Genomic DNA, 26,071 nt, shown 5'->3' with positions numbered 1-26,071 from the left:
AGGAAATGGGAGCAACCCAAAAAGGCACAAACGACACGGTGTCTCCTGCACCAAACACAACCACTGTAACGATGGGTCGACCCTCTGCGAGGGCTCCTGCTCGGCGGAGAGCATCTTGACTAGCGTTTTGTTTGTTTCTGTGAAAGATCGTGTTAATGCACCTGCTTCCTGCCCTTGCCCACGGTTTGTGCTTCTGAAGGGGGCTTCGCTGTTGCTTCCTGAGTGCTCGTCCGTCCCTTTACCTTTCTGGGCTCTGTGGGGCTTCTCGGTGACTCAGCAGCAGCGCTGACCCCCCGGCCTGATCCGACAGCCACCAGCTGCGTTTCTGTCCTAGACGAAGACCTTCTCTCATTGTGCTCTCTCGCAGGTGATGCGGAAATCTCACGAAGCCCGTGAAAAGCTGCTTCGACTGGGAATATTCAGACAAGTGGATGTTTTGATCGATACGTGTCAAGGTACCCACCATCGCGTGGTGTCTCCCTCTAGCCTTCCTGTCCGTGCTGCAGGTCACAAAAGCTGAACGTGTGGCCAGACGTGGCGCCTGGAGGGTTATGAAGAAGTGTGGAGGTCTTGATAGTTCAGTGTCCGCCGGGGGGTGGTGACTGGATTTTTTCAGGCTGAGGGGGAACAGGTGAACTGTGCAGATGCTATGATCTGAACCGGTTGTTGGTGCACATTCTAGGAGGGCTCCGAGGAGGGAGCCAGGCTTCATTGGGATAGCCCCGCCCTGCCCATGTCCCCGCCTGGGTCCCCTCGGGCTCTCAGCAGAGGGGCTCCATCTGCATGTGTGCTCTCAGCACCGGGCATAAGATTTTTCTTTTCAGTGTTTGCTCGTTTGCTTGTTTGTTGTTCGACTTTGCACAAGTCAGCTGGCCTAGTTGACATGTGCTCGGACTGATGGCACCTGCTGCGGGCGGGCCCTGTGCTGGGGACCAGGGAGGGACCAGGAGCGAGCAAGGCATAGGCTGCTTCCCAAGGGGCTTCTGTTCCAGCAGAGCCGGGTCGGGGGCGGTGGGGCGGGACAGCCAACCTTTCCTGCCCCCTCCGAGAGGGCAGTGACGCAGCCGTGCCCGGCAGAGCTCTGGCAAGCGTGTGGGTGTGCAGGATCCCTCGGAAGGCTCGCCAGAACCTGGGGAAGTGATGGGCGTTATTTTAGAACAGGTGTTTTCCAGCTGGGGAAACCGAGGCTTGGTGGTTTAACTTGCCCCAGGCCAGACGCGTAAGTGACAGAAGTGGCCTGTCCACGACTCAGGAGCGCTCTTCTGGGAGGCATGTCTTGTTGGCAGCGTTTCCCCTTGGTGCTCTCCTGTCTGCCGTCCCCTGGGGGGGCTTCCGTGGGGTGCCTCGTTCCGGCGGCGGCTGGAATTACCAGGAAACTGGGGAGAAAGCGTGGTTGGGAGCTAGAAGGACAGCTCTGCGTGATTCTGTGGTGCAGTGCCGGCCGTCATCCATCCGTCAGACCCTCTAGAGCGGACGGCAGCGAGGACGAACTAGCAGCTCCCACCGTGATCCCTCCCGAGGCCTTGCCGGGGTTTGTGACTTGGGACAAACGTTACCACGTTAATGCAGGATGATCGCAGATGGAAATGTGTGTGTCTGTGGGGAGGCTCTGTGGGAACACTCTATACTTTGTGCTCACTTTTTCTATAATCCTAAAGCTGTTGTAAACAGTAAAGCCTATTAACTAAATTTTAAAAAAAAAAGTGGTGCCGGGGCTCTGGCCTGGGCTGAGCCTGAGCATCGAGGAGCCGGGGTGGAGACCGCTTCCCATGTGCGGCCGCTGCCCCACCAGGGCTGTGGGGTCCGCCCTGCCTCTCTGGGAGAGGCTCCCCCTCCCCCGTCCTTTGCAGAGCTCCCCCGTGCCGTCCAACACCCGGGGCCCCTGAGGTAGCTGAGGCAGCTGCTGCAGACTCGGGCCCTGGTCATCCGGTAGCCCCCGCTCCCCTGGCTCGCGGAAAGATAGGGGCAGTCACCCCTTAACTGGTGTTGGTGTTTCTTGCTTCTGTTTCAGGGTTCCTAGAGTCCCTCTCGTCCCAGGGATTCTGTGTTTTGGCGGCAGTTGAGTTGCAGCCCCAAGTATTCTCCGGGACTCCCTAGGAGGAGAACAAATGCCCTTGCAGACAGCGGGCACTTAAAGCACCCCGCTGGCGGCCGCTCCCCGCAGCAGAGGCCGGCGGGTTCGCCCTCTTCTGCCGCGGGAGCTAGAAGCCGCTGTTCATGTGCAGAGGTGTCTTGTGATCTTGTGGAAGGATGTTCTTGGACTTCAGAGTAGAGGGTGTGTTTGGCAGATGAAATGAACCTCCAAGTGGCTTTTTGTCTTTTTTTAGCAGTGGGACCTAAAATGAAACCGCACACTCCAGCCGTCTTACTGGTGATATTTTTTGTGCGCGTAGGTGATGGTGCCCTTCCAAACGGCTTAGACGTTACCTTCGAAGTAACCGAACTGAGGAGACTGACGGGCAGCTATAACACCATGGTTGGGAACAACGAGGGCAGCATGGTATGATCTGCGTCCTCCTGGCAGAGCTGACGGGAACGGGCTCGTAAAGCGTGATCGTTCGTTTCGAGACTTTCTCCCACACCGTCATCTGTGTAGGCTAGCACGTGGTTGCTCACCGGCCTCCCCAGAACTGATGAGAGCAGGTTTACTTTTCATTTAATTTAAATTCCCGCGGCCACTGGAATTTAACTCCTCCAGTGTTAGAGGAGTTTTGGGTACACAGCAGAGCGAGTCCCCACTTCCACACATCACCCAGGGCTCGGCACAAGAAGCGTCCCCCGCCCCCCAGCTGCCTCCCCTGCTTCACTCCATCCCGACTGTGGTATGTTTCAGATTGTTTGAAAACAAAGATACCATCAGTGGTTGATTAGGAGTGGTTTGGAGAATGTTTGTATTAGGTTTCTTCTTCAGATGCCCTTGAATTCCAAATATGTTGATTTTCCTGGCTTTGCAGTCAGCAAGCGAGCCTGCCCCATGCCTCGAGGCGTGTGTGTGTGTGTGTGTGTGTGTGTGTAGGGCAGGATGTGCACCCAGCAAAGGCACGTTTTAGAGAGTAGAAGCAGTTATGGAAGGAAGGCCAGACCCGTAGTCCGCGGTTCTGTCCTGGGTTTATGAGGCTCCTTTGCCAGCAAGTCTTTCTTCACACTTACCCTTCCTACCATGTAAACCGCCGCTGTTTTTCTGTTCCTTCTAGGTGCTTGGCCTCAAACTCCCTAATCTTCTAGGCCGTGCAGAAAAGGTGACTTTTCAGTTTTCGTATGGAACCAAAGAGACTTCGTATGGCCTGTCCTTCTTCAAACCACGGCCCGGAAACTTCGAGAGAAAGTAGGAAGCCAAACAGACTATTGAGTACAGTGGCCTGGTTCTGAGTTATAGTAGATGCATTGGTTGTGAAAAGACACTTGGTTGGACCAGCTGGCCGTCGTGTGTCGTCACAGCGTGCTGTAGCTTTCCTTGTGAGGATGAGCCCCGGAAGTGTATTTATTTTATTTTATTTATTTATTTGTCAGAGAGACAGATGTCAGAGAGGCAGGCAGAGGCAGAGAGAGAAGGAGGCTCCCCACTGAGCAAGGAGCCTGATGCAGGGCTCGATCCCAGGACCCTAGGATCACGACCCGAGCCGAAGGCAGCGGCTCAACCCATTGAGCCACTCAGGCGTCCCAGAAGTGTATTTTTAGATCTGTTAATTTAGATGTGTACGAGTTATAATCACTGTTGCAGCATCTAAAGCTCTGTCCTTTTGTCTCCTAGTTTCTCTGTAAACTTATATAAAGTTACTGGCCAGTTCCCCTGGAGCTCGCTTCGGGAGACAGACAGAGGAGTGTCTGCTGAGTACAGCGTGAGTAGCCTTTCGTCCTTCCCTTTGTGCCCTTGAGTGTGAACAAGGCAGCTCTTTTGCTGATCGCCTGAGTCAGCAAGCGGGGGCAGGCCCAGACGGGCAGGCCTGTCTGCGATCTGGAGCCTAGAGCGCGGGCCTTATGGCCGGGGTCACCCTCTGCCCTTCGCCCCGCTGTGGGTTCCTTCCGGGCTGGGCGCCTCTCCACAGGCCGCCTGCAGACTGCCAGGGCCAGAGGGTCGCTCTGCTTCACAGTGGCTGCTCTGCTCCTGGCTCCCTGCAATGCCGTGTGTCTGTCCCTCCTCGTGTGTGCGGAGGTTGATAGTTCTGGTAGCCAGCAAGGTCACTCCGCAGTGACCGGAAGCTTTCCTCATTGGTTGGCACTTCCGTGCGCCCAGCGGGATCTGACGTAATGCAGCGGATGGAGTTCCTGCCGTTTGACCACCAGTGACCACCGTTTGGCCTTACGGTGACCCCGCCCTCCTCCCTTCCTCTCTACACTGTGCGGCCTGCTCCCCTCCTGGTCCGGGCCGTGGTTCATGAGGGGTGGCCCGGACACGCCATATAACAACAGTAGTTCCCCAGGCACGGCCTGCGGGCCAGCAGCGTGGCCTCACCCGGGAACTGGTTAGAAATGCAAGTTCCTGGGCCCCGCCTGCCTGCCGAACCAGCGTCTTGGGGAGCACACCTGGCGTCTTCTCTGCTTCCACGCCGTGGCGCCAGGGGCGTGGAGCCCCCAGCACCGGGGGGATGGCTCGGGGATGCGACGTGAGCACTCGCAGTTCCATTTTCGGTTCTCCGTGTGTCCCCCTCGTCTCATCTGCCGGGAGTAGCCCTCAGCGCCTTCCTGCTCCGAGCAGGGTGGGGCCCACCCGGCTGGCACCACCTCCCAGCCCCTTCGCCAGCAGCTTTCCGGAGGCCATTGGCAGTGAGCCCTGGTGTGCGGGCTCCTCCCCATCTTTCTCTCATATGCCCCTTTGATCACTGTTTTCTAAGTCTTTTTTAAAGAGCAGATCTTCGGAGATCTAGAGCTAGCTGGTTTAGCCCCAGGGCATCGCCGAGGTGCGAGCTATCTCTGCTGGAAGAGACCGTGGGAGAGGCTCATGGAGGAGAGAGAGAGGGTGGGAGCACAGAGGACTGGGAGCTGGTGGCCCTGGGCTTGAGAGATGAGCCCCTGGAGGAAAATGGCACCATCTGGCCCCTGTCCCATCCTTGTGACCAAGAACACTGAGACATGTGTCTCCTCTGGGTGGTCAGTTTCTCCTTAAGGGCCGCCTGTGGGGAGGGAAGCAATGGTTTAGGCCAGCCTGTGCAGCTCTCGGGCATTTGGGGGAGTAGCTGAGTCTCGAGTGGCCCTCCGTGCAGAAATGGCCGGCGGGCAGGAAAGACCGCTCCAGTCGGGTGACCTGGCTTCCATGCAGGAGTCCCGTCGTCATCGTACTTCCTGAGGCCAGCAGCCAGTGTTCACAGTTGCAGAGCAACCCTAGTGTGTCTCTGTGATGGGGACCTGAGATGGGCGGGCCTGACTGCGGGGCCCGAGGGTCGGGGCAAGAGGCAGGTGCTGCTTGTCCTGGGGTCACGTGACTCAGGCTTCTGGCTGCAGGAAGGATGCCCTTCACTCGTGAGCACCGTCTTCTCCTCCCTCTTCCCCGGGGCCTGATGTGGGTCTCTGCTGTCACCCATCCTGAGTTTGGACCGTGGACTGGGTGGCGTCGGGCAAACATCAGGTCACAGAGCCGGGAAAGCAGCCTGTGGGTTACGGAGCTCTGCACCAGTCACCCGTCTCCTCGCCCTGAGACTGTGGCTTTGAGCAGGACCGTAGCTTTCTCCCCTTCTCCTCCCCGCTCCGTTCCCCGCCTAACCTTCCCTCCTTCCCGCCCACCATAAAAAAAAACAAAAATGTATCCTGGGCGTTTAATTGGAACGAGATTTCTATGCCTCGTTCTGAAGCCTGATTGGGGCCCACTCCCCGTGGCTACAGCACCGAGAGGCTTATCGTCCCCTCGTGTCCTTGCAGTTTCCCATATGGAAGACCAGCCACACCGTGAAGTGGGAGGGCGTGTGGCGGGAGCTGGGCTGCCTCTCCAGGACGGCGTCCTTCGCTGTCCGGAAGGAAAGCGGGCACTCGCTGAAGTCCTCTCTTTCGGTAAGCGTTTGCCTACGTAGTTCGATGCGCTGGGGGAACAAACAGCCTTCCCCAGCAGTGGGACCGACCCAGCAGGGTCACGGGTTGGGTGACTGCCGGTGGCTTTGTGAGTTTCTGGGCACCCGCCCTGTCTTACTCTGTGGAAGCATCGTCCGTGGAGACGGGAAGATGTGCTTGAAGCCGGCGGGGTTCACTTAGGTCAGGGTCAAGCTCCTTGAGAGGATGGGCCCAGTGACAGGTCGTCAGCTCCCAGCCGGTGACCGTGAATTGTCTGCCCCAGCCTCTTCGTTCCCTCACCTGTGAATTAGGGACCAGGAGCTACCTTCCCAGAGGGCTTTTCGGAAGGGGAAGTGCTCTGTGGGGGAGGGGCAGGGCACGGCCTGTGGTCAGCGCCCAGGCGGTGCGTCTTCTTACCTGACACACGTTTCTTTCAGCACGCGATGGTCATCGACTCGCGGAACTCCTCCATCTTGCCCAGGAGAGGGGCTCTGCTGAAAGTTAACCAGGTAGGACTCCATCACCTGCGTGTGACCTGCTGGCTCCGTGACCCGGGACGGGAGAGAGGACCGCACGGCACGCACATTTTCTATCTTGAATGCCTTCCTTTAATTATTCTAGATTATTCTAATTATTCGAGATTGTTCTAGAATGGCTTGCAGGGGTGTCGGTCCCTTCGTGAGGGTCCTGGCTCTGGAATGGCTCCATGTAGTGCAGTGGTCTGCCCCCACAGAGCAGAGGAGGGAGAAAGTTCTGGCCTCTGGGATGGGGTCTCTCTCACTAGGTGGGGAGGAAAGTTGAGGGTAGACTGAACGAACCCCTTGGTCACCGGTAAGATAGCACCTCCAGGCAGAGAGGGTAACTCGTGCGCCATAGGGTCCCTAGGGTGGAGGCCGGCTGGGGGTGGGGCACAGTGGTGCTCTGTTGGCCTCATCTTCAGGATTGCAGGACCAGCTAGAAATCAGATTTTTGTATCGAATATGCCCGATAGTGCAAGATTGGCTAATTATTTTTTCCCAACACCGAGTAGGCCACGTAAGCCGTATCACGCAACAGAATGTTCCCATGGCCAGTGTCTCTCAGCCACAACGGAAGTAACATAACATATTCTGCACAGTCTGTGTGTTTGAGGACGCTGTATGTATGTCAGTCCCCTGGGACCATCTAGAAGGTCTAGAGTAACAACCAGAACGGAACCATTTCCTGCCTTTCTAAAAACACAAAACAACAAAATTAAGTAGTACCTGGAGTGACATGGTTTTGGAGGCGGTGTGGGGAGTCTCTCTGCTCTGTTTCGACATGTGGCTCGCTTGCCGACAGGAGCTGGCCGGCTACACCGGAGGGGACGTGAGTTTCATAAAGGAAGATTTCGAGCTTCAGTTGAATAAACAACTTCTATTCGATTCGGTGAGTTTCCAGCCAGCACGCTAACCTGTATTTTTGTCCCTCGTTTTTGGAAACTCAGTGCCTGAGGAGCGAAAGCGCCCTCCAGAGGGGAAGCCCGGAACATTAGTGCCTGAACCTGACGTGCGGGATCTTCTCAGTTTAGCCGGAATGGAGGATACTCTGGGGAGAAGTGATCGCTTTTCTCTTTTAGGGGAACCCGTCAGTCATTTTACATGGGACCCCAGGAGAGCCCTTTCCGCATTTGTCAGCTCGGGGCCGTTGTGGAAACGTGTCCTGAGGTCAGAGGAATGCTCGTCCTTTCCCTCTGAGGTCCCTTCCATAGAAATTCCGAGTCTTCTCCTTATTTTGCTGAGACTACAGGGCTCTGGACGCTTCTGGGAATTTCTTTGTAAATCTTTAATCCAGTTCGGTTTGGTTTCTCCTGATGTGCTCAGGAATGAGGAGTAAGTGACCTGATTCTCACGGAGGCACAGGAGCCCCTGGCTCGTTCTCCAGGCCTCCCAGAGCCGGGGTGACTGGGGACAACTCTCTTGCCCCCGCACAACACACACACCACCTGTGCCCTTCTCTACCACAAAACTCGGGGCGAGGAGTGAGTTTTAATGAACTGGTACGCGTGTCGACTTCTAACGTCACTTGTCACTGGTCCCAGTCGGTCCTGGCATCATCACTCCTTGACTCTGGTTCCTGCCTTTCCCCCACCACTGCTGGTCCAGAGGCTCCCGTGTTGTCCAGTCGTCGAGCTCCTCCCGGTCCCCTCCCCGGCCCTCGCCACCGTGCTCGATGCTGTCCCCTGGACTCCATCATGACTGTATTTTCCTCCCACGTGTCCGCTTCCCCTTCGCGGGGTCCTTTCGCAGCTTGCCACACTCCCACCGTGCGAGCGTCTCCCCTCAATTCTCGTGGAGGTGGCCTGCGCTGCCTCTCTCCCTGGAGGATGTCGCCCCCCGCCGTGGCTGCAGCTTCCGTCTGGGTGCTGTGCTCCCAGAGCTCAGCGCAGCGCTCCTCGGTGCCAGAGTCCTGTGCTGCCCGGTGTTTCCGCTCTGTTCCTCGGGGACACGTCACATTCAGTGTGTCTGAAACCAACTATGACTTCCCTCGCGAATCCATACCCTGCACCCGGGCTCCCAATTCCACTGGCTGGCGCAGCTGTTCCGCCAGCTGCCCTTGACCCCCGGAACTGTTCGGAGGAGTCCTCACTCTGAAGGCGGCCGAGCACCCGGCCTTGTGTCTTGTGTCACTCAGACCCCACACTGCGTTTTCTCACCTTGGTGGTGATGTCCCTTTCTGGTGCACGTCTCCCACCGCAGACATGCTGGTCTCCGAGGTACAGGCCTTCCAATACCGCTCTGCCGCGTGCAGCTGGGGTTACTGGCGTCGCGCAGTCTTGGGTCTCGTCTCTCTCCCCCGCCCCGTGCTTTGGCTCTGCTAAACTCCTTCTCGTTTCCTGAAAGGAGGAGCCTCTCCTACTTCCAGGCACTTGTACTTTGTCCCCTGCTGGCTCTAGGTCCCCTCCTTCAGCTGTTCGCTGGCCCCACGTTCCCTGCCTTTTTAAGACTTCGGCATCGGCGTGCCTCCTGTAGAGCTCCTCTGATCTCCAGACCAAGATCGGGGTTCCTGCGTGTCCTTCCAGTCCCTGTGCTCTTTGGGAACCGCTCACCTCCCCATCCGCCCCTTACATCTCCGTCCGGCCCTGTCTGGGCCTGAGCCCTGCCTCAGTCGGTAAAACATGGTTCCCACTCCCTCACGTTCTGGTGAAGGGAGACCCACGAGCAAGCACGTGTGTGCACAGTTGAGCAGGTGGCAAGTGGTCGGAAGATGCTAAAACAGAGTAAAGAGGAAGTGGCCCAGAGCGGGTGCAGGTCTACCGCAGGCGGTCGGGGAAGGCGTCTTGATGGGGCGGCGCAGCCCGGAACCTGCTCAGGGAGCCTGAGGTGGGCTGTCCGGGCAGCAGCTACAGCTCGTTCCTGGATGAGCCGGGGGGCTGCCCTAACCAGACAGAGTAAGGAGAGGGACAGCGCGGGAGGACCAAGGTGGGACCAGATGGCAGAGGGCTTGGGGCCCCTGGTTGAAACTAGTCTCTGTTTGGAGGCAGGCCCAGTGTGGTGTCACCATCAGGGCCAGTGGTGGGGGCACCTGGGGGGAAGCAGGAAGGGCTGCAGGCCGCACTCCGGGCCTGCTGAGGATCCGGGGCTACGGGACAACGTTGTGCCCCCCCGCCCCGGCCGGATAGCATACATTTCCCCACCATGCTCAGCCTTGGCCCATGTGGAAGCGGGGGGCTGCCCCGCGTTGGAATGGAAGCCGCAGAAGCCCTGCCTTGCCCGGGCGTGGGGCTGGGTGAGTGCTTGTGTTTGCTGTGTCTTCATGGGAAATTTGAAGTCTCTGGTTTTAAAAATATCCATAAAACACCATCAACTGCGGCTCCTCAGCCACATGGTCCCCTGTTTCTGGCCTGTAGCCCCTACGCTCTGACCCAGGGCTCCACACCAGAGGGCCTGCAGCCAGACCTCAGTGTGCCAGCCGGCCGCGGGGCAGGAGCACCCAAGAACATGACCGTCTGCTTGTGTCTCCGCAGGTTTTCTCAGCGTCTCTCTGGGGCGGGATGTTGGTGCCCATCGGCGAGAAACCGTCCAGTATTGCAGACAGGTGAGGAGGGGCCAGTGAGTGGGTGACTTGCTGATGCTCACCTTTGGCTCTTTTGGGTTGTTTCCTTACAACTTATTTTAGAGAAGCTTCACTGTTTAGGAGAGCAGATATTTCAAATTGTACTCCAGTTTTTCTGTTGCAGGTAACTTCAAAATATCCAATATACTTCATGCTTATGTTTTTGCTTTTTTGAGAAAGAGGGAATTAACTTCATAATGTGGAAAATCTTACATTCTCTTTTGAGCATGAAGGAATACAGTTCACATGCATCGCAGAAATATAGAGAAACATTTAAGGAAGTAAAAAAAATAATCCTGCTCAATAAGAAGCAGAGGTAATATTTGGGACGATTTCCTTTGAGTCTGTTATTGGCTTTGTGCACGTGCATACATGTAAATTTACGCACACTTCTGTATCAAGTTGTTGATGTACTGTAATCTGCATACACTTTTGTGTTCTCTCTGCTTTTGATTTTTTTAGGTTTTTTTAAAAAAAGATTTTATTTATTCACTTGAGAGACGGAGATAACAAATAGGCAGAGAGGCAGGCAGAAAGAGAGGAGGAAGCAGGCTCCCTGCTAAGTGGAGAGCCCGATGCGGGGCTCGATCCCAGGACCCTGAGATCATGACCCGAGCTGAAGGCAGAGGCTTTAACCCACTGAGCCACCCAGGCGCCCCTGATTTTTTAATCTTTTAAAATTTTGTTTTAGGGATGCCTGGGTGGCTGGGATTGAGTCCCGCATCGGGCTCCCTGCTCAGTGGGGAGCCTTCTTCTCTCTCTGCCTCTGCCTGCCTCTCTGCCTGCTTGTGTTCTCCCACTCTCTCTCTCTCTAACAAATAAATAAATAAAATCTTTAAAAAAAAAATTTTTGTTTTAAAGATTTTATTTTTAAAGTGATCTCTGGGGGCGCCTGGGTGGCTCAGTGGGTTAAGCCTCTGCCTTCGGCTCAGGTCATGATCTCAGGGTCCTGGGATCAAGCCCCACATCAGGCTCTCTGCTCAGCAGGGAGCCTGCTTCCTCCTCTCTCTCTGCCTGCCTCTCTGCCTACATGTAACTGTCAAATAAATAAACAAAATCTTTTTAAAAATAAATAAATAAATAAATAAATAAAGTGATCTCTGCATCTAGTGTGGGGCTCGAACCCACAACCTTGAGATCAAGAGTTACATGCTCTACCCGCTGAGCCAGCCAGGTGCCGCTTTGTTCTCCCTGCCTTTTAAAAAGTTTTGAAGAAATAAAGAGTAAACCTATTCATCAAGTCATGAGAAATTATTCAAAAGCCACATTTTAATTTTTCATTATTTGCATGTAAGTAACCCTATAAGCTTGACTCTGTCACGTTTTGTACTTTATTTTCTGAGGGGAGATTCCTGAATGTGGAAGTGCTGTCCCAATATGAACGTTTTTTTAAAGCTTATCAAGATGTTGTGGGAGAGTACTTTTTAGAAAACTTACAGCAATTTATACTCTTGTCAGCAGAGGATGAAATCGTGTTTGTTGGCTTTGAAATACTAGTAATTGTTCTTGAGGGCAAGAAACTTTTTTTCTTTTAACCTTGCATTAGTTAAAATGTTTTAGTTTAAAGTAGTTCAGCCTCGTTCATGGGAGACGGTTTGAAGTATAAAAATGTTTAGTTTTTAAGTTCTAGGATCCAACACTTTCACCTTGAAGAATTTAATTTGCAGAAATACATTTATAAACACAAAGAGGTTCATGTACAAGGATGTCCATCGTAGCACCGTCGAGAAGCGCAGGAATTTGAAAACTGCCGACACAGGGTTATTAAATTCAAACACAGGCATTCAGAGAGACTGTAATGATGAGTGAGAACAAGGTGGACACCCACGAGTTAAAACTGTCACGTGCTCACGTCGAGTGAATTGCTTTTGCACCCGGCAGAAGCTCCCCTGCGCATGTCTGTGTTTGCATGGATGGCACCGAGGGGTCTAGAAGGTCGGCCACCAACCCAGTGATAGCCGTCCGCTCTGGAGATGGGCAGGCGGTGGGCCGATGAGGGAAGGGGGCGAGGACTTCTTTTGTGCTTCCTGGATCATTTTAATCACTTCCAAAGAACATGGTGGGATTTATCATTTTTTTAAAAAAGTAAATGGAGCTTGCTGTTTGTTTCCATAATGTTAATGAGGCGTTCAGAAAGGCATCGCTTCGAAATCCCAAATGTTAAAAACACATTTTAGACTTTTAAACTCGGGTTCAGACGAATACATTCATCGAGGCTTTATGTGGTTAGAAAATGGGAGAAATAGTGCCCTATCCCCCCCGCCCCCGCACTGTTGCGGGAGTGTGGACCGCTCCTGCAGCCAGCTGTGGCATTGCCAGGGGGCACCGCGGCGGGGCAGCCCCACTGGAAAGAGCACACACCACTTCCCTCATTATTCAGTACTCAGCATGGCCTAGGGTTGACTTCCAGTAAGGTGTTAGGTTTCACAGAAAGGGGGTTTCTAAGTAATTGTTAATATATGCCTTTAATTTTATTCACATACCCTTCTTGAGAGTGTGATAACCCAGTCCATTAGGAATACACAAGGAATTCATTTTTTAATTGTAATAATTTTTTTCTAATTATATGCTCACTGGAGAAAATACAAAAAAAAAAACCATTTAGAGTAACAGTAATTCTATTTTGGTCTGTTTTCTTCTAGTATTATTTTCCTCTTTTTGTAAAATCAGGATCATACTGTTAAATAATTTTTACCTTGCCTTTTTTTAACTTAACATTGTGTGTGAACACATCGGAGGCCGTTTTATAACAGAGCTGTTACATAATGAATTCTCACTGACGGCAGATAATTCCTTTGTAGTAGACAGTCCGCGTGTCCCTCTTTTCTAAAGAAGGGTCTTTAGTTTTGTCTTTTCTGTCACTTACATCCCCAGAAGCTTGAAGTGTTTAGATTGTGGTTTGGATTTTTTTGAAAGTCCGCCTACTCCAGTGCCTCCTCCCAGTCCTTAAAAGTTCTGCCGTGGGACAGTGTCGGCGACAACCCGGTACCAAACCTGAGCCTCACTTGTGTGTTTTCTGCACTTCACTGTATTTTGTAGTTTCCACCTGGTGGCTTTCTTCTGACCTCTGCCGTTCCGTTGTAGGTTTTACCTCGGAGGACCGACCAGTGTGCGCGGGTTTAGCATGCACAGCGTGGGGCCACAGAGCGAAGGTGAGTCTTTCCCCAAAAGTCCGCTACGCCGAGATGAGGGTCACATCTCATTTGTGATAGGGTGACCCTAGACCCTTGCACAGCAGAGTGGGGAGAAGGCCAGGGGCACCTACCAGAAGCCTCACCAGTAACGTAAATAGTAAACACCGATTTTGTAGGCTGTGTGGATCATACTGTGTGTTCTCATGATGAGGGGGCTAGCGAGAAGAAAGTGTGGTTAAAAAAACCAGAAGGAGAAAGCACATTCGCAGAACCGGGCTGATGGGAAGCTCGTGTGTAAGTGGGTTTGTCCGGTTCCCAGCGTCCTGGTCCAGGGTAGCTATGTGTGTTTCAGTTACCACAGTGACAGACGTCGTGTTTCACCCCCATGGAATCGGCACCTAAGGCCACACTTATCACATAGCAGGCGTGGACAGATACCTGTCGAGGGACCTGTAGAAAAATGAAAAAAATAGATCCAAGCAAAGAGTGCCCGGCTCCGACCCGTGACCTCACTGCCCGGCGACGGCAGTGCAGGAGCGTTTGCTGTTTAAGCAGGCTCGCGTCTGCGCTCGAGTTTGGTACTTTCCCGGCTGCGTCCTGACCTGCTTCTCCCACTGCCCTTAGTAACGCACACAGGACAGAGATTTTTACGGGAGTGAGTGCTCCATCATCTTTAATGACCGTTTATTTCATCTTCTTGAGCTCCTGTAACTTGGCTGGATTAATGGGTGGTGAGAACAGCTGTAGGTGTACAGAAAAGCTGGGCCGAAGTCACCCGAGTTTCCGTGGACACCGCCCGGGTGTCCTCCGTGATTGGCGTCTTGCGTTAGGCAGGCCCGCTTGTTGTCTCTGTGAGCCAGTATCGGCGTGTGACTACTGAATGCACCCACGGTTCCTGCTCTGGCTCTCTGTGCTCTGCGGTTCCATGCGGCCCGGACCCACCATGGCAGCACCTTCCCGATTCTCCAGCCGCCCTCCCCGCCGTGCTCCACGGACTCCTCCCTCCTGCCCCCGCTCCCTGCCTGACAACCCCGAGCTGCTTCCTCTCCCCTCAGTCCTGCCTTTGCCAGAGTATCACATAGCTGGAACCCTACAGTATGTGCCCCTTTCAGATGGCCTTCTTGAGCAGCAGGCGTGTAAGGTTCGTCCTCACACGTCAGCAGGAGGGCTCCTGTTTCTAGATCGCTGAACTACACTCCGTCGCGAGACTGTGCGTTCTCTGCTTACCCATTCACCTCCCGGGGAAGGCCGTCTGGGTAGTGCACATCCAGCACATCCAGTTCTTAGCAGTCATGAATAAGGCTGATACAAACAGTCACATGCAGGTTTTTGTTTGGACATAAAGTTTCAGTTCATTTGGGGAACCGGAAGTTAGAGTGGTTGCTGGATCGCATGCACTCAGTGAAGTGCATGATCTTTGTAGGAAATTGCCAGGCTGTCTTCCAGAATGGCCATACCGTTGTGCATTCCCCGCCAGCAGCAAATCAGAGAGAGGAAAATTCTATCATTTTCCATGGCTTCATGTTTCATCTTGTTGCCAAAGTGGCATCTTTTTAAACCAAATCCCAAGTGTCTGACATTTAGGCTTTCTCTTTCCTTATGATTATAAAACATTGTATGTGAATAACCTGTGCTCATCTCTAAGTTTTATTTTATAACATAACGTTCTAGATGTGGAATCCCTAGATCAAAGGGTTTGCAAGGTTTTGAAGCTTTATGTTGTTCTGTGGAAAGCCTGTTTCAATCATCCCTGTTTCCTGGATCCCTTTCTGACACTTCGCATTCTATCCAAGGCATTTCCACATGTTCTTAAAATCTTCCAGAACATCATTTAAATGTTTGCACGCCATTCCATTATAAAATATCCTACCCTGATTTTCTGAACCATTTTTTTTTAACATCTCTGTTGGCTCCATTTTATAATGACTGCCCGGTGCATAAATTTTTGTACGTAACACACATTTCTTGTCATTTGTTTTTAGGGTGCTTTTTTAGTATGTCTTTTTTTTTTTAAAGAGAAGTAACGTCTTAGGGATGGTTTTGTTCTTTTTTCCTTGTAAGGAAGTAGTATACAGTGACTATGTGGAAGTGTAGGAGTCTGCCATGTGCCTGAAAATTAAAACGTGACAATGTTCCACTTAGTACCATGCTAGGCCATCGGTGAGACACTACGGGCAGGAGAGTAAATTATATCCCTTTTAGTGGAAGCGGTTTGACAGTGTGTATCAGGAGCCTGAAATACATGAGCACAATAATAATAGCTCCAAGCTGAACACTAGACACCCAAAGGCCCATCAACCCTAGAACGAGCAAATAAATAGTGGTATCTTCACACCGTGGACTGATCCGTAGTGAGGCGGGTGAGCGGGGTTAGAGCCACGGACTGAACATGGCACGAACCAGTGTCAGAAACTTGCAGGACCAGCAACAGCAAGGGCGGCCCCAGAGGAGGCGTCAGGTGCAGCTGGGCCCACATGAAGTTTCGAGATGGGCGAGAACGATCCATGCTGCTGGCCAGCAGGGCCGGGGTTAGCAAGGAGAGTGGAGTCTTTGGGGCTGCGTGTGCCCAAGTCTCAGTCTGGTGCTCGCTGTGGCGATGTGGGGTCTTTGTAGGGAAGTGTACTGAGGAGTGTACTTAGGACGTGCGTGCTTTTCTGTATGTAGATTCTACTGCAGGACAAGGTTTTAAATGTGTGTGTGCAAGGAGACTTATAACAGACTGACGAACGCTCGCAAGAAATTAGACACCAGTGTGACAGTAGACAGGATTAGGGAAGTGTGGTACCCGTGGAATGATTCAGGCATCTTGGTCCCACTTCCAGGGACACCTGGCTGGCTCAGTCGTTCTAGCCTCTGCCTTCGGCTCTGGTCATGATTCCAGGATCCTGGGATGGAGTTCTACATCGGGCTCCTTGCTCAGTGGCGAGCCTGCCTCCCCCTCTGCCTGCTGCTCCCCCTGCTTGTGCTCGCTCTCTCTCTGACAAATAAATGAATAAAATCTTTAAAAGAAAATTCAAATCACATTTCCAAACAATAGAAGATATTAGATGACAGTGTTTATGACATATGAAGCTATTAAACCAGCTTCTTTAAAGCAGGACTAGAGTATATATCCACGTATGTACATATGCGATGACTCACACTTTTTTATTCTCAGTTATCATCACACTTCACTGGATGAAAGGCACCAGGATGTTAGCTGACGATCTCCGAATAGGAGAAATTGAAGGATACTTTCCATTTTTTCTACTTTCCTTCACTTACCAGATTTTCTACAATGAGTGTATTGCTTTCATGACCAGAGTAAAATAATTATTTTATTTAATAAGATTATTTAAGAGGTCCGTGGTTCCTGGGAAATGAAAAGCAAACACAGTTGACCTCCTGTTACTTGTCCATTTTTAGTCCCTCTAGAACTTTGGTACTAAAACAGGGACTGAGGAGACAGCTGATCTTGAGGTGAACAAGCAGGTTATCCCTTGAGGTCAGTCTTGGAGAAAACTCACTTTTCTTCCTTATGAGCCATCATTTTGTATTAGTGAATACAAAGATACTTTGTAAATAGTATTTTGCAACAAAGTACAAAATATTCAGGGCTATTTTATTTTCTTGTTGCTTCAACGTCATCGCTAGTTATAGTTAAAATGGACCAGATAGGAGCATTTTTTTAAAGAAATAATTCATTTATATACTCTCAGCAGATAGTCTCATTGAATTTTGTCAAAAAGTAACCTTTTGCAAAAACTGATAAACCCTAAGTGGTCATGAACTTTCAAAAACGAGCCTTTTCCCTGGACACATTGAGGATGGACGCTGCTTCCTTACCCGGTGGGCAGTAGACATTCTGTGCCTTTTGATGAGTAGTGTGTACAGAGCCTTCCAGAGACTGCAGAGGCCCATTCTGCGTGCTGCCCCCTGTCTCGTGGCCCTGAAGTGGTTGCCAAGGCCGCCATCTGATTGGCCAGGTGGCCACGATCTGGTCCTCCGCAGTCGTGGACAAGGGGACGTCCGTGAGCTCACCTGTTTCATCCCAGCCATTTTACAGTCCTGATTTCTGACGTCCTTCTTTTACAAGCTACACTAGCATTTTTCTTTCCAGTGAAAGTTTATAAAACAAGGTAGGTGAAAAAGAAAGACTTCAAAGTGAGGCTGACCCCGGAAGTTAGACGGGCCTCCCTCGCGGAGCCCGGGCACGGTATGATCCGCTCACGGCTCGCATCTCATTGGTGGAGCGTGTTGGACTCGCGTGTGGTTCCAAATACACGAGCCTCTGTCTTATTCTGCACCTGTTCCCCGACTAGGCGACTACCTGGGCGGAGAGGCGTACTGGGCCGGCGGCCTGCACGTGTACACGCCCCTGCCCTTCCGGCCGGGCCAGGGCGGCTTCGGGGAGCTGTTCAGAACGCACTTCTTCCTCAACGCCGGCAACCTGTGCAACCTCAACTACGGTAAGGCCCGGGCTGCCCCGACACCATCCGGCGCTCTTGGCCTCATGTTCCCAGCGCGGCGCCCGAGCAGCTGCCCACGGTCAGATGACGGCGTCGTTACGATCAGGGAACAGGCCTCCCTTTCTCCTACAGCGCCTGATAAGGGGAGCAAAGTTGTTGAATGAAACACACATGAGAAAGCGCCATCAGAGGCGGTCTTGCAAAATCTGCTTACTCATTCACACGGCAGACGTCTTTGGGGCGCCTGCTCTCCGCTGGCCGTTATGACCCCCGAGCTGAGTTGGGTTTGCCTCTCCCTCAAGGGGCTCGGGGCCGGAGGAGAGTCATGGCCGACGCCTCCAGCCAGGGGGACGTGAAGAGGTATCTGGAGCGCTGTGCAGAAGACGAGGCCCCCAGCCTGTGGCGTGGAGCCGGGCTTCCCGGGTGGCCGGACGCAGGGGCAATGCCATTCTAGGCAAAGGGGACAGAAGGGGCCAGGCCCGGAGATGGCTTCTGGCGCACTGAGTGGGAAGTCAGCTCCCCAGCCCTCCCTTGATTTCGGTGCTAATCCCCCTTCATGGATTCTCCTTGAATGTCCAGGCCCGGCTTTAAATGCGCCCAAAGGCCACACAGCAAGGCGGAGAGCCAGGGCTTGTGTGAGGACAGCTGTGCGAGGGGCTCCGCATTGTTGGTCACATCCTCTTCTCTCTCTCCAGGGGAGGGCCCCAAGGCTCACATCCGGAAGCTGGCCGAGTGCATCCGCTGGTCTTACGGTGCCGGGATCGTCCTCAGGCTTGGCAACATCGCCCGGCTGGAGCTGAATTACTGTGTCCCCATGGGCGTGCAGAAGGGGGACAGGTAGGTGCTAGGGGTTCTTCTCCCAGGTGCATTGCACCGTCTAGCAATTCCGTTTTGTTGCAGACATGGTCAATCGTTTTATCGGTGCCTTTAAGAATCCAGGTTGGAGTAGAAACGGAATAGTCTGCAAAACCATGAAAGCAAATTGTTCTCCGTTGGGTTTTTCTCTATCCAGTTTGGAGGAAAAATGTGACGTGTCCCCTCCCCCCCAGTCTTGTTGCACTCTCTGTCGCCAAGTCGTGGGGGCCCCTCCCCAGGTCCGGTCAGAGGAATCGAGAAGGCATTATGGATCCTGCTTGTTAAAAATGGAATGAGGTATTTCTGGTGGGTGACTTTACAGGCCAGGAATTCAGAGTTGGAGGGGACAAGGCTCTGCTCCTGGCCACAGAGGACTCATTGCCCAGAGCCTTCTCTTGGGAGCAGAGGAACCTGCCAGCCTGGACTTTCTCCCCCCAGTCCTCATACTGAGCAAGATTTGCAAAATATGGCCTGAGGTCATTTACAGTTACAGAAATTCCATTTCTTGGTTTATCTGGCATCCGTTGTATACATTTTGAGAAATGCGGAAGCAGTGCCTGGATCCATATCAGGTGGGGCCGCCCTGACAGAGCACCACACGCTGGGGGCCCGACCTACAGATGCGTGTGTCTCACGGTTCTGGAGGCTCCAAGTCCGGGACCAGGGTCCCGGCCAGTCCGGCTCCTGGTGAGGGCTCTCTTCCCAGCTTCCTAACGTGTCCTTACCTGGCGAAGAGAGAGCGAGCTAGCTCTCTGATGCCTCTTCTGATAAGGACAGGGACCCCCCCCCCCCCCGTGGGGACCCCACCCTCATAGCATCATCTGAATCGAATGAACCTCTCGAGGCCTCACCTCCGAATACCATGTCATGGTCCGGCTTTCACACGCACGTCCCGGGGGCGTGTCGGCCTCCTGCCCGTTCCTCCCTCGTCACGTTCACGCTAACGCAGTCCGGGCTCTAGGCTGTGTTTTTTTCCTTTCGGCGTTCTGTCTACACTTACGTGGCCACCACGCGGTGGTGCTGGCCGAGTCACATCCCGAGTCTCAAGCGGGACGTTGGAGTTCGTCCTCACTGGAAGAAGAGCGGTGCTGCTTCTCCTGCCGTCTCCTGCTTCTGTGTGGTACGTGGTGGTGCCTTTACCGGGTGGCTGCTTCAGCGGCTTTTAAGGAAGCACCAGCTCTTTGGTGCAGCTCGGGAATCTGTCGTCCAGAATCCTTATGGTGATGTAGTCCCTGGCAGAGTCCTGGTCTCTCTACCCGGGAGGCTGATTCTGGCCGCCGGGCTGCCCTGGCTCCCAGGGACGTCCGCGCCGCCGCCCCCAGCCGCTACTCTGATCGCCGTCCACTCCCCTTCACCCGGCGCCTGTTCTCCGCACCGCGCCAGAGCTCGAAAGGGTCTGGGTGCACGGACTGTCTGTGCGGGAGCCCAGCTATCCACGCGAGGTCACAGCTCAGCCGTTCTGTGGCTGTGTGACCCAGGGCGAGTGACTCAACCCCTCTGGGTCTCAGTTTTCTTGCCCAGAGGATGGGCACTCACGACCACGCCTGAATGAATCCTTGCGCGGGAAGCCCTTAGAATGGTGCGCAGCGTTTTGTCGGTAGATATTGGTGCCCGCTCGTGTTGTGGCTCCTGGCAGACTCACTGGGGCCTTTTTCACTAAGGAAGCCAAGCGCGTTCCCTTCGGAGACATTGTCCCTCTGCTTCTGCATTGGCTGCCCCTGGCTGTGTTTGAGATGCGCCACAGATGGGATGTAGTTTCCCGGTTTCAGAGATAATGACGTGAAAACGGGCGTTTTTCTCCTAGAGCAAGGTTTGCACATTAGGTAACTTTGTAGCAGATTCTGCACACGTTTACAGGCCCCGGTAAGTGAGTGGAGTGTGGCAGGCTGCGTTCTGTGAGGCCGTGTTCCCACCGCAGGAGACAGTGTGGGTCTCCCTGGCCCACCCCACTGGGTGCTAAGTGGGAGCATCAGAGGGGCAGGTGTCCCCAGGATGAAGTCAGGTGTGGGTGCCGAAGCCCCAGGAGCAGGCGCTTCTCAAATCATAACGTGCCCCTGGCTCTGCAGGGGCTCTCGGAAAGGCAGACCCTCCCGGGTGTGGAGTGACCTGCAGACACTGTTGCGCTCCTCGGAGAGACTGATGCTTGTGGACCAGCCCCCCTCGGAGGGAGACCGACCCGGGTCCCTTCTGAGAGCAGTTACAGCGTTCTGTGGAGGGACGGCGATCATTCGCATTGACTGACTGCGTGCCTCCTGTGAGGCCCCCGGCTAAGCCCTTGACACCATTCTGGAAGCCTCCCAGCCGCTCTGTGCAGGGGAGGGTGTTCCCCTCTTGCAGACGAGGACAGCAGCCTCGGTGGGGTCCGCAGTCCGCTCGGCAGCAGGACCAGGCCTGCTTGAGGCCAGACCTTGTGCCTTTGCCTCCGCACCAACACTGCGCGAGCACCAGCACCAACACCAGCACCAGCACCTCCCTCTCCTGGGAGCCTGGACGTGGGCATGCGGTGCTCCTCGGAGCCCCACGCCGCTCTCTCTGCGCCTCGGGCGTTCGCTGCGGGAAGAGAAAAGCCCTCTCCTCCGTGCTTCTCTTCTGGGAAGATCTTCCTCGGACTTGAGTTCTGTACGCGCTTTCCTGTCTCAGAGATTGTACAGGCTGTTTCCACAACGATCGATCCGTTTGGGTTAACTGTGTCAGTGTTAGTGCAAGCTATGTAAGTAAATGCATTCTAAATATTTTTTATTACAAAGAAAACTTCAGTGCCTGTGGCTTTATAGCCGTGGCTATCGTGTCTGTGTCACGGAATGATCGTCGACCACGGAGAACTGGCCACCCCCTCTCAGCCGGTTTCCAGAGAGCAGCAGACGTGGGGCTGCAGGCCCGGCCCTGCCCTGTCCCTGTGTGTCCCCCTGCCCGTGGGACTTGGGGCACGTCCCTGGGGCTGGGGGCCTCCTGTCCTTCAGCTCAGCCACGGCTGCTGTCCCCATGGCTGCAGTGTTGTTCCAGGCCACTGGATGTCACTGTGCTCCGAGGATCGCTGCCCCGCTCCGGAGCCCCGTGTCTTTCCCCTGGTTCACGGAGTCCTTGCGGGGAGCGCTTGCTTCCGCTCACCTCTCAGCTTTGCTCTCTCTAAACGGGAAGAATCTGTTTCAGAGACGAATTTCAGATGCGGCTTGCTCTGGAAGGAGGAAGCTTGCCGTGCACGCAGTATTTAAAGGCCAGAACACAAGGAAGCCCCTCCTCCCCTCCAGCCGGGCTCTGCTCTGTGACCCCGACCGTGCTGCTTGCCGCAGATGCGTTTTGTGTCCAGCGTCCCCCACGCAGGGTCCGCCTGGTTATCCTGAATGTGAGACTTGGATGACTCCATGCGTGGCTGTGTTTGAAGCGTCATCATCGGACTGGGAATTGTGTGAAGTTTGGGTGACATCGTGAGAATTTGATCTTCATTTTGGAAATCAGGCAGTGGCGGGACAGGATTACGTGTGTGAGACCCGCCTGGGGATTCCCCCCACTCTTAACGCAGACACACTCCGATTAGGATTTCAGACCTTTCCACGAGCGGAGAGAGCTCTGAAATGCGGGCTGCATTTCGTGCCGGGGGGATTGACGGCAGGCACCGGTGTCTGAGCCCTGACCGTGTTCTCTCAGCCAGGCTCACTGACGGCGGCCCTGGAGGTGCAGGGGTGAGCGAGGCGGGTCCTGAGAGCCACTCACTCTAGGAAGCGGGAGATGAGAAAGAGACTCATCTCGCCTGGGGAGGGTGTATGAGGGCTTCCCCGGGGGAGGTGGTTTCTGGGCTGGGGACTTGCAGGGGCGGGCGCTCCAGGCCACTGAGCCGCCCAGCCCAGCGCATAAGCCCAGAATGCCAGGGACTGTCATTCTGCAGGAGCAGAAGGGAGTTCGGGGAGGGAGCCGCTTGGTCCCGACCGCTGCCCTCTTCATCCTCTTTGGCTTTTTCACTTCGGGCACACGCACAAGGCCAGTGAGTTCTGGCCCCCATCTGCCTTGTCCGCCGCCGTGGTCCCTGGCCGGTACCTGGTGTCCCCGTGTGACTGCCGAGGGGCCATGCTCAGGTCTGAGGCTTCAGCAGTGGGAGGGTGCCGGTGGGACCCTCACAGAGACCCCTATGGTGGCCGTCGTGGTGTGGAGCGGGAGGCAGGGGGCTGCTGGCAGGGGCTCCAGGGTGCACACAGCCAGGCCTGTTGGGACCCTACTGGAGGGAGGGGACCCCGGGGAGACCCAGACGACCTAACTCTGAGGTAGACCCACGACAGGACACATGTTTTGGTGACGCTGTCTCAGTGGTATCAGCCTCGTATAACTGTGACACGCTGTTGTGTTCTCGGTGGGCACCTGCTCTTCCGGCACGGGCAGGGATGCAGGCGTGGGCCCCTGTTACGGACCCAGTGGTATGCAATAGAGAAATCATTTAGATTCGAGCAGAACCTGTACAAACACAGCCCTGACTTTAGCTGTAGGTCTTTGCCTGTCGGAGGACATTGGTGTGCTTTGCCGCCGTCACCAAGGGCCTGCCACCGTCCTGACGGGGGCCCTCCTCGTGCCGTTGGCCAGAGAGCACCTCGGTCCCTCAGGGGGTCCTGGTGATGGGGACAGTGGTCCGCCTCGAATCTCTTCATAGATCAGGGGTTTTATTCACTCACAGGGCGAAAAAGAGAAACTTCTTGCAGGTGTTCATACTCTGTAAACCCTGACACTGGGCAAGGGCACAGGGGTTATGCCAACAAAGTTATCAACTTTCCTTTCAACGTAGGAACAATTCTTTTTTTTTTCTTTTCTTAATTTTTAAGTAATCTCTGCCCCAGTGTGGGGCTTGAACTCACAACCCCCAAGATCAAGATCGCATGCTCCACTGACTGAGCCAGCCAGGCACCCCTGAAGGAACCAGTCTGGCTGTCCAGTTTTTCTGGAAATTTACCCCAGCTGGCACAAACGCTATTCTGCAGATGCACGGTCGGCTGCTGTTGGGATTCAGAATAGCAGTTGCCATGAAGTGTAGGCCTCCTGGCGCTGATGACCCCGGGCCAGGCCCCCCGTCACACGTCTGGCCGCCGTGCAGGCCCTGGGCACAGCCTCCAGGCAGGCAGAGGGGCGCAGCCAGGCAGGAGTCTGCCCTCCACCCCGCGCCGTGCTTCTCTGCCCACCGCGCACCTGCGTTGCTGTGGCGTCAGCAGGACGGGTGTTGGCTGCGGCCCGGGGACTCCTCTTCTAGGGGTGGCCGGGCTATGGCCTGGGCCTTCATGGGGATAGGAGCCTGCAGGTGCCCTGGTGTCTGGGCACAGGGGCCCGCTGTCGTCCTCCTGCTGGCACAGGAGCCTCGCCCCTCTTCCTCCTTGCTCTCGGAACGCGGGCTCGGTGGTTCGTCAGCAGCACATGGAGGAAGACCCACAGAGTAAAACCTGTAGAGCGTCAGCTTGTCCCAGGATCATGAGCAGCGTGACTCCTCTGCACCCGTCCTTTTCCCGGGTCAGGAGCAGGTTCTGAGAAGTGGCAGGGGCAGCCCTGCTGGGCTGCGGATGCTGCTGTGGTCTTTAGCCGCGGGACCCTCCTAGGGTCTGGGCCGGCTCGAGCTCTCCACCCTCCGTGCGCCCCTTCCTTCCTCCCCATTTCTCCTGCTCCTCTTGCCCTCCTGCACCCTCCCTGCTCTGCGTCCTCCCGACCTCCCCGTCCTCCCCGCCCCTCCTCCTCCGTCCTCCCCGCCCCTCCTCCTCCATCCTCCCCGTCCCTCCTCCTCTGTCCTCCCCGCCCCCCGGAAGCTGGTTCTTAAGGCAGCAGGGGAGGAGGCTGCATCCTCGCGGGCGGGGTGGGGCAGCCGCAGAGGAGGGCCGGAGTTGGCGCCGCCTAGAGTGGCCGAGTCCATGACGGCTTGTGCCGGCGGCAGGAGGGGAGGTGCCCGGGATGCGTTGTGATGACGGGCGTGCGCATTGATTGTCTGCCCTTTGCTTTTTTAGGATATGTGACGGTGTCCAGTTTGGAGCCGGGATCAGGTTCCTGTAGCTGCCGCGCACGCTCGGGGCCACGGACCTTCTCGCCGAGGAACCGTGTCCGCACCATTCTTTGTAGCCCTCGTGGGAAACCACACCAATAAATTTTAAAGACAAACACTCAGAGACACCGTGGGTATGATTTGCTTTCCGCAGCTCTGTGTCCCACGCTGGCTTTTCTGGAGGACCGCGTGGAGGGCGGGGGGGAACATTCAAAGTTGCCCCAGGCTATTCACGTGGACAGGCCAGCCGGGAGGTCCCGTCGCATGGCGCCCCGGTTGCTTTCCCTCCCAGGCTCCTGGAGCCTCCTCATCTGGTTCCTGCGCACTAGAAGCCCCCAGCCGCGCCCCAGGGGAAGCCCGGGCGCTGGTGGAGGGCGAGGGCTCTGCTGATGCCAGGGGGGAGCACGCTGGTGGGTGCCGCAGCCGCAGTTCCGGGGGCTGGAGCCCTTTAAATGCACGTGGGTGGTGTGGAAGAGTCATGTGGCATGTTGGGGACACTGAGGCAGAGACAAAATAGGTGTTCTTTAGAGGTAGTAGCATTAGTGAGATGGGTACACCAGCTGCCCGGCGCTGCTCAGACTACCCCAAACCTAGAGCTTAGAACAACACGAACCAACCGGCATGTGGCCTGGAGGCCTGAGCTCCTGACTGAGCCTCACAGGAATCTGTGTCCGCACCACCGTGGTCCTTCTGGAGTCTCCAGGGGAGAATCCGTTCCCCGGACTTCCGGCCTCCAGGGGCTCCCGTGTCCGTGGCTCCCAGTCCTGTCCTCTATTTTCTAAGCCAGCTGGGGTTCATCTTCCGGTCTCTGTCTCTGCTTCTTGCCTCCCCAGTGCGTTTTCAGACCCTCGTGAGTGCGTTGGGCGCTCCTGGCCAGCCCAGCTCCTCTATTTTAAGATCAGCAACCTCAGGTCTGTCGGTGACCTCAATTCCCCCTTGTCGTGTTACGTGATGGCCACAGGTTCCAGGAATTAGAACACGGACATCTTTGGGGGGACCTGTTACTCCCCTGCACATACCTTGTATTTCTCAAAGGGATATTCTCAGGATATACTTAATTAGTCACATGAAAAAAAATTTTTTTGAAAGTTAAACCTCCTTCGAATTCTTCTGAAATGTCCAGGGCTGCAGATGGTGCCCAGGAGCGTTTTCCTAGTGGGTTTTCCCTCTCTGAGCTCCTGTCCCTTGCAGTCCTCCCTGTAATCAAGTGAGCTTGGGTTTCAGGAGCCGCGTGAGACCAAGACCCCCTCCCGTCCCAGGCCAAGCTCTCAGGCCCCCAGGGACTGTCTTGCTCCCATTTCCTTTGGGAACTCTGCGGATTTTGCAAGAATGTGTAAGAAGCAGCAGTTTTGCCTTTCTGATAAGTTGGGAATGTGGGGAAATACGCTTTTTCCCCTGAGTTATTTTATTGTTTATAGTCTCACATTTATGCCTTGGACAAAATGGGAGGCCTGTGCCCTAACACTGTCATGTTCGGACTGTAAATTAAGTAAAACCCGAAGAATTCTCTCCAACACTGTGACCTGTGAGACCTGGTCTCCCGAGCCAGCGGAGAGCCCGAGAAGTGAGTTTTGGAAGCC

At 54.7% G+C, this 26,071-nt stretch overlaps 1 protein-coding gene across 1 annotated transcript in view; it reads left to right on the top strand.

Annotated features, from left to right (window-relative positions):
* The window catches only part of SAMM50 (SAMM50 sorting and assembly machinery component), a 33,588-nt gene extending 8,971 nt beyond the window's left edge, over positions 1-24,617 (top strand). Inside the window, exons 4-15 of the mRNA XM_059401833.1 lie at positions 368-455; positions 2,394-2,500; positions 3,195-3,325; positions 3,752-3,839; positions 5,854-5,982; positions 6,417-6,488; positions 7,300-7,386; positions 9,965-10,035; positions 13,138-13,205; positions 17,489-17,635; positions 18,331-18,472; positions 24,457-24,617. Coding sequence (XP_059257816.1) covers positions 368-455; positions 2,394-2,500; positions 3,195-3,325; positions 3,752-3,839; positions 5,854-5,982; positions 6,417-6,488; positions 7,300-7,386; positions 9,965-10,035; positions 13,138-13,205; positions 17,489-17,635; positions 18,331-18,472; positions 24,457-24,502 — 1,176 coding nt within the window. The 3' untranslated portion in view covers positions 24,503-24,617. The remainder of the gene's footprint in view (positions 1-367; positions 456-2,393; positions 2,501-3,194; positions 3,326-3,751; positions 3,840-5,853; positions 5,983-6,416; positions 6,489-7,299; positions 7,387-9,964; positions 10,036-13,137; positions 13,206-17,488; positions 17,636-18,330; positions 18,473-24,456) is intronic.
* The last annotated feature ends 1,454 nt before the right edge of the window (positions 24,618-26,071 follow it).

This window comes from Mustela nigripes, chromosome 6 (assembly GCF_022355385.1).
Source record: "Mustela nigripes isolate SB6536 chromosome 6, MUSNIG.SB6536, whole genome shotgun sequence".
Classification (NCBI taxonomy): Eukaryota; Metazoa; Chordata; class Mammalia; order Carnivora; family Mustelidae; genus Mustela; species Mustela nigripes.
The sequence above is the reverse complement of the archived record's forward strand: the minus strand, read 5'-3'. Positions and strand labels throughout refer to the sequence as shown.